We start from the raw sequence: 14317 nt of genomic DNA on the forward strand, positions 1-14317 counted from the left end.
CTAGACATTGTTTTGATTACAGTTTAATGTAACAAAGCCGTGAGCACAAACCCTGGCACTAGCTCCATTTGCAGCCCTCTTATCATGGAAGGGGCAGGGTCATTTGTTTAAAAGGAAACCCAACGCTTGCTTCCCCTCATCTGACCCTTTACAGGCAAAACAAAAACACTAGTCCAATCCTCAGGTTACTATCATTAGCCTGTTTTCCAAATGTAAGTGGAAATGACCCTGCTTGTCCTATGTCACTGTATTCCCCATACACACATTGGTTACATCTGCACAGCAGTTAGCCTAGTTCCCCTGGAGATTTCAAATAAGCAAAAAAAAAATAACTATTTCTATCCTTTGTCAGACATTTTGTGTTTGCCCTGGTTAATCCCACTTAGTTGTGCTTTGGGAAAATGGCTTGCATTGTTTATTCTGTCTGTTCCTTTTCGCTGACCTTAGCCTAGGCCTGAGCGTGGTAGTTACTGAGTCTGTGATTATGAGGCCTTTCAAATGACTGGCACAGTCCTGATAGATAACACGCTTAACACTGCCGCAGGGTGCTGCACTGGTAGGGAGGTGCTGACAGTAGAATCAGCTGGATTCAATTGGAGGCTGCCAAAAACCATTACCCTCTTCCTCTGCCCTATGGGTGGCTATTTTGAAGTTGTACAGGGGAATAAAGACTTGACAGGCCATTGTGTTTGGTGTGGTGATTGTACTAAATGAGGAGTGTTTGTGTATGGTGTGTGGAAACCAAAATAGTTCTTGTATCCTTAGTTATATTGATGTCACCCTGCAAAAAGGTGCCCATACTGACTTTTGACATTTACAGATTATGTTTTTTTATTTCTGTTTTTTTTTTTTTTGTATGTCCGTGACTATGGACTGTAAAGTTGGTCAAGTCTCTGTTTTTTCAGTGTGAAGTAGTGCCTCAAGTAAAACTGTCTTGATGTGAGTGGGTCCATATGATTTATGCAACCTGGGTAGGTGTCTCAAACAGTGTTCACCGCGGGTCTGATACTGATCTGCTTTGGTATGAGACAGTGATGTTATCTTATTATAGTCAAAATCTTACCTTCTAGTGTTCCCAGCTGTGAATTCGACATTTCTTGATTGTAAGTGTATAAGAGTGAAAGCTGCAATCACTTTTTACACAATATAAAATAATGCATAGTCTTTCAGAGGGGGGTTTAAAGTATAGTTTCAGACTGGTTTGAATGGCAGCCTGGTATTTGTTTGTGAACAGCAGTATTCTGGTATACAATTAAACTCCAGTTTGTTTTTATGTCATACACAGAGGTTTCGCATGAACGAGATGTAGGAGAGTTGTAACCGTCCTATGGCTGTTGTGTGGGTGTGTGGTGGGAGGGGGAGGCGCTGTCTAACCCCCCCCCCCCCGGTCCAACTTGTATGCCAATAGAGGGGGCAGGGGCTTAGGGGCCCACCAGGGGTAAGCCAGGACTGGATGGAAGCAGGGGGATGGGGGACGCGAAGCCGAAATGTGTGAGCTGTGGCCTGTGAGTCTTGGCAGGGGTCCAAGGGAATGTTCAGTGTGCTGAGGTTTGATGGCGGCTCCCCTTTCCCTCCTCTACTCCATGATGACTAATTGGAGCGACGTGGAGAGAAGAACAGGGGGATCACTTGGTAGCTGACAGGGAATATGCTGGACATCCAACTTACAATGTTCCCTTTTCCTATTCCAAACCAGCATTAAAACGCCTTACTCATTATGTCAAAGGACTTAGGCCTTGCAGCCCTCATTTAAAGCTGGGTAAATAGTACTCTCACTTGTCCCTGTGCTGGGGCCATGGCTTGGGCTTCTTAGCTCAGGTCATTTGTTTGCTTTGTGGACTGTTTTATTGCCTCAATATCAACTGGTGTACAGTCAGAGAAGCTGTTTGATGTGTGTATATTTTGATTGTTAGAACACATTTTGGAGAATTTAGTTTGATTTAGTTTTAAAAACTGAATTTGTGACCCTGCCACATTGTTCAATTTCCTTATTATTTTCTAATTTTGACAGTTTGAAGATGGCTCTGCAGCGATTGAAACAGAAGTTAAAGACCATTCACAGATCATGCTTTTGTCTAACTCATCTCAATCTCCCAAACATTAGTTAAGGAATTCACAAAACAGTTGCATGCTATCATAAACCCTGTTTCCTGAACTCTCCTCATTACACAACATTGCTTTAACAACATCTTGACATCAACAGAAAGACATAAATACATTTTGTCAGTGTTACAATACACAAGAAACTTAACATCTGAAATTTTATTTATCTAAATAGCAGATACAGGCCGGCACCAGTCTACCATGACTGTATTTATTTTTATTATTATTACAACGCCCTACTTACAAGTCAACCAGTAATGTTTTGTAAGATAAATAAATTAAAAAAATAGGCTTTTTAAGCTCATTTACATGTAACAGAGTCCGTTATTTTCTGTATTGGGACAACATAAGTGTAATCTTGTGTTCCTGACATGACAGCTAACGAAGAACACAAAACGTAGAATCTAAACTTTTCTGGCTAACTTTGCTGCATCCTGTGACCCTCAGCTCCTGCCTAAGGTTAATCATGTGAAGTCAGCTATTGTATTATTGCTCCTAGCCCTTCTATCCAGATCTTTAGATGGGGATTCACCTCGTAGCCTTTAAGCCACCAGGCAGGCACATAGATTAAAAGAAATGTCCACAGAATTTGCTGGCATATGTTGAAAATGCACATCCGCATAGTCTCAAAAACACAAAGTAGTCATGAGCAAAGACAAACGCATACACCAACACACTTGGCTTGACAGCTTCTTATTGAATTTAGTGAGCTTTAGCGGTGGTGCTGGCAGGGAGCAGGCCTGCTTGGTCTTGTGCATTGTGCTGTTTTTCTATTTAATGAGCTGCCGTCGTGTTAAAGTTTCATATCGACTTGGCAGAGGAAGCAGCCAAGACACTGAGAGCTAATTTTCTGGAGGCAAACCTCAAAGCTGTTATTTATAGTGACTGACTCGCTCACTATCTGATTCTTTGACTTTCTTCTTGCGTCCTCCTTCATTGCGGCTCTCCACCCACCCTTTCATTCGCAGTCGGTTCCCCATCTACCTATTCCAAGAACTGAGAATATTTCTTCCACAGTTCATTGAGCAAGTCCAGTCTCGTAGCAATAAAGTGTGCTGTATATTTTCACAAGCCACTCTCTCCACCTGCTGAAAGCAAAGCTGGTATGCACAGAATGCTTACAAACTGAGCGGTCAGTGAGGGTGTTAGTTTGACTGTGGGATGGAAACACTCACAAACGACAACATTGTTATTACTGCTTATCAACTGTGGAATTTACAGGCTTGTTTTCTCCATGCTGCTCAGGTTCGCGGAAATGCACACTCATAGACATCTGTGGAGAGTAGTTGGTCTGTAGAAGCAGTAGCAGGTTTTGAGGAACCATTACCCAGGTGTTGAACTATTCCCCAGGGCTGTCCATGATAATTTTCCGTGTAATAAAGCTCAGGGGAGCCCTGTGGCTTCTCTAATGCCACAGGAATGGGTAGCTGCCTGGATGGTTATGTTGGTGGAGAGTGGATTTACCACATTTTATGGCCAGGGCCTGACCATATTACTTTTTTTATGTGCTGAGAGGGAAAAGTCTCTTCTTCCTCCCCCTCCTCTCCTATATGATTGGTGTTGTGTCTGCGGTTGATCTGACAGCCGTTCAAAACACGTGAAGCTGCATGTTTTCCGTGCAGCTCTTTTCCTTTTCAAGTTCCTCTCGATTTTGGTGTCTCTCTTCCTTTGTCTTCCTTAGTCTTCACATGGGCGCAGCTCTTTCTTCTTCCCTTCCCCTTATTCTATCACCCTTGCATGTTTTCCCCCTCACCCCTCGTTTTTATTCCTGCATGTCTAGATAGTGCCGATCAAGGTGCATGGATATTTCAGTGTGTCTTTCTCCCTGTACCTCATCTCCCTGTCTCGCCTCGTCTGCCAGCCTCAATAGTGCTTCTTTCAGTTTTTTTCCCTGCTCCTCCATTTCTCCAGTGAGGTTCTCCGGTGGCTGTCGGTCTTAATTGGTGTTTCTCCACGTCTGCTTTCATCCTTCGCTTGTTTTTTCAACCCCCCCATCTCTCCTTCACTGCCTCCTTCTCCTCTGCATCTCTGGCAGAAAAAGACAGGCATCAGACAGACTGTCTCCTGCCTGTGCACATCAGGCCTCCCTGTGTGTTTCTGTGTGACAGGGTTTGTGTGAGTTTCTAGCCTTGTCATTCCCGTACAGTGTGTTCCTGTTCCCATGCCCCCTTCTCTATAGCTTAGCCCTATAGTCCCAGGATATGGAATTGTTTGATGCGGCACAGGAAGAGAGGATACTTGCTCACTCTGCAATTTCTTCACAATTTTCCAGTTTGCTGAGAATTGGGATGTTTTCCTGCTCAACTCTGTATTCTTAAGGAAGGCCACTAAGTCAGTGTAGGACCACCGGATAGGTCAGACTTTAAGATGGAAGAAGGAAGGGGCGCCTTGTCGATTGTATGACCTGTATGACTGCAGCTTCTCTATGTGCCTATTCTATAGCTATGCATTCAATATAAAGGGAGCTTTGTGCTTAGGCTAGCTTCGCTAGGACTGGAGTAAACTGCTATCCCCAGCTTGGCAGAGGTCCTTTTCAACAACTGAAAGGCATTTTCATGTTGTATGTGTGTATTAAATGCATGTCAAAATAGAAAAAACATTGTGTTTTAAAAAGCTGCTACCTTCCTCAATTAAAAACCATCAAACTGAAAGCAACTGGCAGTTTTGCCTTCATTTCTAACTTTGGACAGTACATCTGCCACTTGAACATACCGTTGAACATCTTGCTAGATAACATGATACAACATGTAATTAAAACACTTTTGCATCACCTTGAAGCATTTTTTTAGTACATTTAGTACATTTTTTATTAACTGGCAGTGTTACGTTGGCAATGGTGATCTAAGGCCCCTCAATGCAGGAGAAGACTGAATGACACACTGTGGCTGTGTAGGTCAGTAACCTCAAAACAGGACATATTTTGTCTAAGTGCAGCATCATACTGCCAGTGAGGGTAAACCTGATGCTAGAAGGCAGCACAGGGACACCCCAGGGTCAGTGCTGAGGAGGTGCTTGTGTCAGCAGTACTGGGACAGAGAGACAAGGAGAGACAGGTAAGTATATGGGAGCAACAGAACTTAGAAGGGAAACTAACTTTGGCGTTGACTACATCAGCTCAAAATACAACCATCCAGTCTCTTACATTTCACATGACGGCTGTTTTTCTACCAGGCTTTCCAAACCCTAATTCCTTGTTGTTCCTCTGTGACAGCAGCAGTAGTAACCAGATACGGTGAGCCCGCTGTCATCTGAAGGGTAAAGGGTGACACTACAGGGGGAACACTGTCACCTGTAGTAGAAAGGCTCTGTCATCAGCAACTTGTGGTCAAAGAAAAATCTAGCTCACAGAGTAAATGGCAGAACCCCCCCATTTCTTTGTCGGTTTGCATCCTTTCCCTCCGGTCTCAATCCTCTTTTTTCTAGTTGTTGATATCGCAGTGTTGAATGGGTTTTGGTCGGTCCTCTTTGCACTTGGTAGCTGTGTGTTACGATCATGCTAGATGGCTAAGGAGAGACTTGACTTCCTCAAATACTGGAAGGGAATGACTGACAAACTAGTGCACATACACATTATCCGAATGCAGATGCACAGAAACGCACATAATTTCAGCTTCTATTTATTACCCGGGGGCTGCTTTCCCCTAGCTGCTGAGATAGCACAATGACACACACAGACTCCTCAGTATGAAAAATAGGACTGTGTGAATGCAGGAGAAAGAGAGAACATTAATGAAAGAAGGAAGAAGGAAAAAGGAATGAGGAAGAGAAAATCCTGATGGTGGAGGAAAAAAATAATAATGTGGGGATTGTCTCCTTTCTTTCATTTTGCCCTGCTTCCGTGGCCGCTAGCCAGGCAGTCGTCTCCAGGCTTTGGCACCAAACTCACTGTTGACATCGGTGTTCAGTGTCTCTCTTTCTCCATCTCTCATTTGTGGACCATCTGTATGTCTGTCTAACCCTTGTCTACTTTCCCTTGTTCTTTCTCTCCTTTACTGTCACGGAGATATCACCATACCATCAGACAGTCTCTGTGAGGCCTCTCCTGTCGTTCTGATTGACAGCCCCTCCCCTGCCAGTGGGCAGCACAGTGGGAGGCAGGCCTTTCATTAATCTTCTGTTATGAGCATTATGAGTCATTCATACATTCATATTTTGATTCATATCACAGGCCTGTGCATACACATTTTGTATTTTGCATTAGGCTGACTTAGGTACACATTAACTGACATTAGGGCATCAGGTAATCATTTTCATCATTGATTAAAAATGTCCATTACTTTTCTTAGAGGTGATACCTTGGAATTTCTTGTTTTGTCTGATGGGCAGATCACATTTGACTATCATCATTTAGCTGTTACCCTTAATACAGGCCAACATTATTAGGCAAGATCCTCTATGCTTGCCTGTATACATGGATATATATTTTAGATTGACACAGAGATGTATTCACACATTTAGAGAGTTCTGTCATTAATTTGCCAACATGGTTCTATAGTACAGATTTGCATGAATTGCACTTTGTGAAAACTAAAGGCACACATTCAGTCCCTATGGCCCACCTCATGCCTCTGATAGTTTCCATGAGCTGTCACTAAAGCTGTGCCAAAGGAAATAGAGGCTGAAATGAAGCACTTATTTTTCCTGGCCCTCAGGCTAGCTATCTAGCTAGTTTGACTCACGCCTACTGGAAAGAGATCTTTATGAAAAAGGCTTTGGTTCTTATTCTGTAAAGTCTTGGGCCTTTAAGCTGACTTCCTTTGTGTCCTTTTAATCCCTTGCCTTTTTATTTTCTTGCCATTTCCTACTGTCTTTAAACCAGTCATTTACACTTCACTCCTACTGTTCTCTCTCACTCTTTTTCTCTCTCTGTCTCCCTCTGTCCTTATCTCTCTTTTTTAATTTATATGCGTCCTTTTTTCTGTTTTCCTTTTCTTTTCCCCCTTTTTACACGTCTTTCCCCCCTAATTCTACATTCTCCTTCTCAGTTTTGACCGTGTGAGAAAGTGTTCCATGATTTTGGTATGAACTGATTGTTGTGGATGGAAAGTTTTTCCAGACTCTGAGAGCACTTTGGCTCTGACATACACATAGATCAAAATCAGTGCATTGCGTGTGTGTTTAAGTGTGCTTGTGAACATCATTGTGCATTTTTGAGTGGAATTGTAATGTTTTTTGTAATGCAGACAATGTAAATGTGCCTGGAGGCCGTATGTTTAATGTGTGATGCACAATCGTGATCATGAAAAAGTAGAGGACACTTTGAGCTGATCCTCATTACTGTTTCCCTTTTTTGTTGGACAGCTGAGAGAAGCTAGCAACAGAAGAACGAGAACCATTTGATGGAAGAAAAGAAAAAGAAAAAACAAGAAGAAAAGACCAAGACGGACGTTGCTCAGAAAAAGGTGAGAATGATAAAGAGCCACATATAAGGAGAATGCTTTGAACTTTTAAACTTCCTCTTTTGCAGTCCAGTTGGTAATAATATCAATACTTCAGCAGAAAACCAGTAAACCAATGACAAGTCACTTTGGTACAGTGTCTGTTGCCATTCGATATTTGATCACTAGGCCTCTTCCTGTTGAATAAAGCTCTAGGTTTTGTCATGACACTTTTACTTACAATGAATGATTAAGCATCACCCTCACTGTATTGAGTTATTAACTCTTTTTCTTTCCCTGCAGGCTGCTGATCAGAAACCCAAAGGTGAGTATCAAGTAAACTGCACCCTCTCATCTACCTCATTTTCTAAAACTGAATTCCAACCACTGATTATACATTAATCAGCCTTAATTAGCACACATTGACCCGTAAAGGCGTACGCACGCATGCACGCACCATATTATGCACACATTACACACATAGCATTTAGTGTTCTTGTACCCAGATGAACACACACAGTTTGCACATGCATGCACATTTGTGCCATTTTACTCTGTTTCTCAGACACACACATGCGCACACAGCAGAGCGAATACAGTGGAGTCTAATCCAGAGTGATGCCGAGTGACGCCCAGTACGCCTGCAGCACCAGGCAGTGAAGCGTGAGGGCACCCAGACGGCACGCTGAGTGTAGTGTGGGGGATGGGGTGAAGGAGGAAGGCATAGAAGGACCAGAATAAAATAACGGCATGGCGTTCAGTTTAATGCAGAGAGAGAAGGACTAAAAGAACAGCGTCCTCACGTGCCCTTGGTGTGTTCTCTTAACATGCTAAAAATAATTTACTTAGGGCTGCTTCTGCTGCTCTCAGTTGTCTCAGTGATGGACTTGTGCTTTAAATACGTGTGATTTGTTGAGGCAAGAGATTATTAAGCATCTCTATAATCAATTGATTTTTAATTGATTTTTACACTTTTGCTACGTTTAGCATCAGCATTTAGTTGCAGGTCCTTTGTTTTTAGACCTGAATTTTCACCCATCATGGCCAAGGCTTACACATAACATCCTGCTTTGTTATTTTTCCCCTTTGTTGTTGTCTTTTGATCCCTGGGTTTACAGTTGTAGATGATGCAATTAATGCAAGAGACTTGAAACAGCTTTTGTTATTCCGTGATCTGGCGCAAAATTTGAGCAAGGTGGCAACCTTTTAAATCCTCCTGGTGTGTCCGTTAGCGCCTTTCCTCCCCCAGTCTGAGCAGCAGCTTGGCCATCTGGATATAACTGTTGGGCTTGAACAAAGGTCACCACAGCTTGCCTTGAACTACAACCTGTCTATTTAATTACCCTCCCTGTGTTTCGCTGCCCTGACTGTGAGCTCAGCCTATTAACCAAGTTTCAAAGCCTCCGTACAAAGCTTGCTGCTAATGATTTGAACGGGCATTTAATGCCACCGTTCTTGTGCTTCGATGTACTTACTTTATTCAGCGAATATAAATCGGACCTATGATCAGATCCATCAAAATCTTTATGCATAGTAGGTAGCCTTTTACTGCAGCAGATGATGAAAAGCTTTGCTTGAGCGGTTGGGGTTTGAATGCCTTGCTCAACAGTATATTAATATAGATAATAAGGCAGGGGGCCTTTGCATGTTGCACTGCATCTGTCTCCGTGTTTGTCTGTGCATGTTTGTCCACATGTATCCTGTATTTAAATGTTTGGTTGTAGCTACAGTGCTTTTGATGATGCACATTGTATTTGAAATGAAGCAACTGTGAGTTTAAAGTACTGACCTTCAGCTTTAGAGGCTTTTCATAGACAGTAGATGAACAGTTTGGAGTTGTGGCCACTTTTAAACATAGTCCTTCAATTATAGTGGACTGAAAGTCATTGGACAACAAGTTACTTTGGGTGGATGTAGGGCACATCACTTTGCTTGTAGACAATCTCATTGGTTGTCTTTTTGTTTGACGTCTATGTTTGTTCTAAAATGTGTAAAGCTGACATTAACATAGTCATTTTTGAAACTGTAGTAGTCTTAATACTTTCTGACTGCAGTGTGTGTTTGTATGGGGTGTTACTGGCAGGAGCAGCAAAGGAGAGTCATGGGGGAAATACTGAAATGTCTGCCTGTGAGAGAGGCCCATGGGCAGGGGCACAACTAAGAAGGACAAGGAGGGAGGAGGAAGGAGAGGAGAGGAAGTGTAACAGGGCGTTCTATGGCAAAAATGGAGGAAGGAAAGGGAGGAAAGAAAGTAATGAAGCAGTGAGTACTTTAGACGCGTGCCAAAAATGACCGTCGGGAGTCAATGACAATGCTAATATAGAAGAGGACTAATGACATGGACATTTATTTTATGGTATGTTTAATGAGAGATGGAAAAAGAAAGGGACATAGAATGAGAAACTGATTGTGTGTGTGTATGTAGTGGGTACTCATGCAGGCAGAAAGATAGGGGAAAAGTGGACTTGTTTGAAGACTAATCGTTCAGTGAGCCATCAGGACGTCTCTGAGTTTGCTCATAACCTCCCATCTGCGATATCTCTTGAAAGGAAGGTGGCAACGACTGGAATGAGTTGAGTTTTAAAGCGTGACACTAAATAATAGAGGTGTGTGTGTGTGTGTGTGTGTGTGTATGCAGGAGGGGGAGAAAATCAGTATGCGCTAGTGATTTGTGCTGCTCCATTCCTATCAGTGCATTCTGCCTTCCTTATATACTCTCAGAAATTCACAGACACATGCACACCACCTTCCCCCATCTTCAGCGTCTTTTTCTGCCCTCCTCTCTGCAGGCCTCCTTGGTCTCAGGCATTTCAATTTGTTTGCGGTAATCGATCTCGGCCTGGCGCGTTCATATGTATGAAAATGAGATAAAGCTTCGGTGCAGTGGAATTAACTTCTCTGCCCCCCATTAGGCATGGAGCTTCACCGAACGCAGGGTTCCAGGAGGCAGTGTCCCACTGCCCCAACCTTCCTCCCCCATACACACACACACACACACACACACACACACACACACACAGGCTGGACCTCTGATGCAGGGCCCTCCCACCCTCCTATTCTCCATTACCTCAGAGGGATGCTGATTATTCACCCCCAGCACACACGCAGCTTCATCACAATCTCTGCCACCACTGCAATCACAATCAGTCAGTTTGACTGCTACACAAATCGACCAGTTTTAGCAAAAACATGCACATGCCAAGACACACACACAGAAGTGCATGACGAATGTACATATCTACCTAACAGTCGCATTAAATGGCATGCACATTTCCTCCTTACAGCTAATTGGTGCCTTTCATTCTGTTCTCGGTGACTAAAACAGATGCTTACATTGTGAAAGTGAAATACAGGAAAGGCAATATTACATTTGCTGTGTTTGGTGTTGGCATGCACATAGACATACATACGCACATTATTGAAGTTATGAGAAAACATGGCCCAAACAGGAAGTTACACAAATGAAATTCATGAAACAGGTGGCTACACGCGGGCACAGAAAGCCACTGTAATACCACAGTGCGTCTGTTGCAGTCCCACACCCTGATAATCAGAAAATCTGCAATCTCCATTTTGCTGCTCACCGCCTAAAGGTTAGAGAACATAATGCATGTCACAGCATCGTCTGTCACTTTTCTCCTTACCCACGTTTCTTTCGCCTGTTTCATTTCCCTCTTGATGTGCTTGGCCCCAGCGACCACATCTGCGGAGAAACATATTTACACGGTGCCACCACGGTGATAACAACATTATATTTTTCAAAGTGGCAAGAGATGGATATAAACATGAGTGTGTTGTATAATCCTGCATCAGATTAATGTGCAATTTCACATGCTCTTAATTGCGTCAGACACTTTTGAAAGGGAATTTCATGAATCGCAATCTAATTAGAAGCCAATTTACTGTAGCATTTGGTCTGCTTTTCTCTTCTGTTAACCACATTTATAAACACTATGAATTAATAGTAAATAGCTTATGAATTACATCCTGTGGATTTATGACTGCCATACATAATTGTCTTTCCTCTACCCCCCATGTGCTCACCCCGCATGCATGTCAAATGCTGGAGGAGAGCGAGGGGTGGGGGAGAGATGGCAGAGGGTGGCAGAGTGAGGAAACAAGAAGGACTCGCACAAACTCAAACAATGCTTTCCTCTCTCTGTTGTGTTGTATGGTCATTCTCAAGCTGCTGACAAGAGGAGCCCATTGGGTGGCTCATGCCCCTCCCTCAGCATCTCTCCTGGCGCTACCAACTGCTAGCTGCTTCATGTCAAATAGTTCAGCCAGTTTAGCCTGTGCTTTGAGGCAGTGGTCCTAGCATATATATACAGTGGCTTGCGAAACTATTTGGCCCCCTTGAACTTTGTGACCTTTTTCCACATTTCAGGCTTCAAACATAAAGATATAAAACTGTAATTTCTTGTGAAGAATCAACAACAAGTGGGACACAATCATGAAGTGGAACACACTTTATTGGATATTTTAAACTTTTTTTAACAAATAAAAAAACGAAAAATTGGGCGTGCAAAATTATTCAGCCCCTTTACTTTCAGTGCAGCAAACTCTGTCCAGAAGTTCAGTGAGGATCTCTGAATGATTCAATGTTGACCTAAATGACTAACGATGATAAATGGAATCCACCTGTGTGTAATCAAGTCTCTGTATAAATGCACCTGCACTGTGATAGTCTCAGAGGTCTGTTTAAAGCGCAGAGAGCATCATGAAGAACAAGGAACACACCAGGCAGGTCCGAGATACTGTTGTGGAGAAGTTTAAAGCTGGATTTGGATACAAAAAGATTTCCCAAGCTTTAAACATCCCAAGGAGTACTGTGCAAGCAATAATATTGAAATGAAAGGAGTATCAGACCACTGCAAATCTACCAAGATCTGGCCGTCCCCCTAAACTTTCAGCTCATACAAGGAGAAGACTGATCAGAGATGCAGCCAAGAGGCCCATGATCACTCTGGATGAACTGCAGAGGTCTACAGCTGAGGTGGGAGAATCTGTCCATAGGACAACAATCAGTCGTATACTGCACAAATCTGGCCTTTATGGAAGAGTGGCAAGAAGGAAGCCATTTCTTAAAGATATCCATAAAAAGTGTCGTTTAAAGTTTGCCACAAGCCACCTGGGAGACACACCAAACATGTGGAAGAAGGTGCTCTGGTCAGATGAGACCAAAATCGAACTTTTTGGCAACAATGCAAGACGTTATGTTTGGCGTAAAAGCAGCACAGCTCATCACCCTCAACACACCATCCCCACTGTCAAACATGGTGGTGGCAGCATCATGGTTTGGGCCTGCTTTTCTTCAGCAGGGACAGGGAAGATGGTTAAAATTGATGGGAAGATGGATGGAGCCAAATACAGGACCATTCTGGAAGAAAACCTGATGGAGTCCGCAAAAGACCTGAGACTGGGACGGAGATTTGTCTTCCAACAAGACAATGATCCAAAACATAAAGCAAAAGCTACAATGGAATGGTTCACCAAAAAACATATCAAGGTGTTAGAATGGCCAAGTCAAAGTCCAGACCTCAATCCAATTGAGAATCTGTGGAAAGAACTGAAAACTGCTGTTCACAAACGCTCTCCATCCAACCTCACTGAGCTCGAGCTGTTTTGCAAGGAGGAATGGGCAAAAATATCAGTTTCTCGATGTGCAAAACTGATAGAGACATACCCCAAGCGACTTGCAGCTGTAATCGCAGCAAAAGGTGGCGCTACAAAGTATTAACTCAATGGGGCTGAATGATTTTGCACACCCAATTTTTCATTTTTTATTTGTTAAAAAAGTTAAAAATATCCAATAAATTTTGTTCCACTTCATGATTGTGTCCCACTTGTTGTTGTTTCTTCACAAAAAATTACAGTTTTATATCTTTATGTTTGAAGCCTGAAATGTGTCAAAAGGTCACAAAGTTCAAGGGGGCCAAATAGTTTCGCAAGCCACTGTATATATATATATATATATATAAGAAAATTATAGAAATTAACATATTACGCTAACAGTTGAATTGAATTTGAGTTGAACTGATTTGTATTAGTTGTATAAGTGGAAAGTTATGATGACTTTGAATATTAGTCATATTATATCCACGGATATTAAAAACAAACCCAAGTGACGTCTCTTGCATCTAACTGACAAGCTTAGTGTTTCTCAACTAGCGGAGTTACCTCCTGTAGTCTGGCCAGTGTGCTGCTGTCAGCTCCAGGAAATGGTCAGGCTTGGAGGTGGGCAGTTGGATGGTGTGTTGACAGTAGAGAGGATGTAATTAGAGAATAATCTGCCTTGCCCTATCAGCACTGCTTGCTTCATTGCTGGCATTACCCGGTGTTTGTTGTTATAATCATTGTGCTGGTATTATCCTGTAAACTAAAGGTTTCTCATTTATATACTTTAACCTCATCACAGGTTTATGAATTGAAGTGGATCTGAAGCATCTTGGCTCAAAATAATTCAGTGTTAGTTTCTAAAGATGAAATTTGAATTAAGTTTGCCAGTGGTGGTCATACTTTGGGTAGTGGATTCATACAGGGGAAACACAGAATGTGAGCCTTAAAAAGTTTAAGGTACCCTGAGTCATGCTACATATCTGTCAAAGTAAAAACGCATGTATCCTCAGGCAGTTGTAGCCCTCAGGCACTGATCTCAGATGGAGGTGTGGTATGATCCTGTTAAAGCTCTTACCCAGAGAGTGAGTTAGCTACTATTAGGGCTAAAACAAAAAGAAGCAAATACAAGTTTTCTTGGGGTGACACTCATAATCTTAACAGGCCAGAGAGTCACAGCTGAGATAAATGATGGAGACTTGAGAGAGAGAAAAAGAAGA

The 14317-nt window shown here is 42.6% G+C and overlaps 1 protein-coding gene across 2 annotated transcripts in view; it reads left to right on the top strand.

The window, feature by feature from the left end:
• tnrc6c2 (trinucleotide repeat containing adaptor 6C2) overlaps window positions 1–14317 on the top strand; it is a 54216-nt gene that overhangs the window by 3179 nt on the left and 36720 nt on the right. For both annotated transcript variants that reach the window (XM_046410760.1, XM_046410768.1), the window contains exons 2-3: window positions 7405–7505; window positions 7785–7806. In XM_046410760.1, the coding sequence (XP_046266716.1) occupies window positions 7443–7505; window positions 7785–7806 (85 nt within the window). In that variant the 5' untranslated portion in view covers window positions 7405–7442. The remainder of the gene's footprint in view (window positions 1–7404; window positions 7506–7784; window positions 7807–14317) is intronic.

This window comes from Scatophagus argus, chromosome 2 (genome assembly GCF_020382885.2).
Source record: "Scatophagus argus isolate fScaArg1 chromosome 2, fScaArg1.pri, whole genome shotgun sequence".
NCBI classification, from domain to species: domain Eukaryota; kingdom Metazoa; phylum Chordata; class Actinopteri; family Scatophagidae; genus Scatophagus; species Scatophagus argus.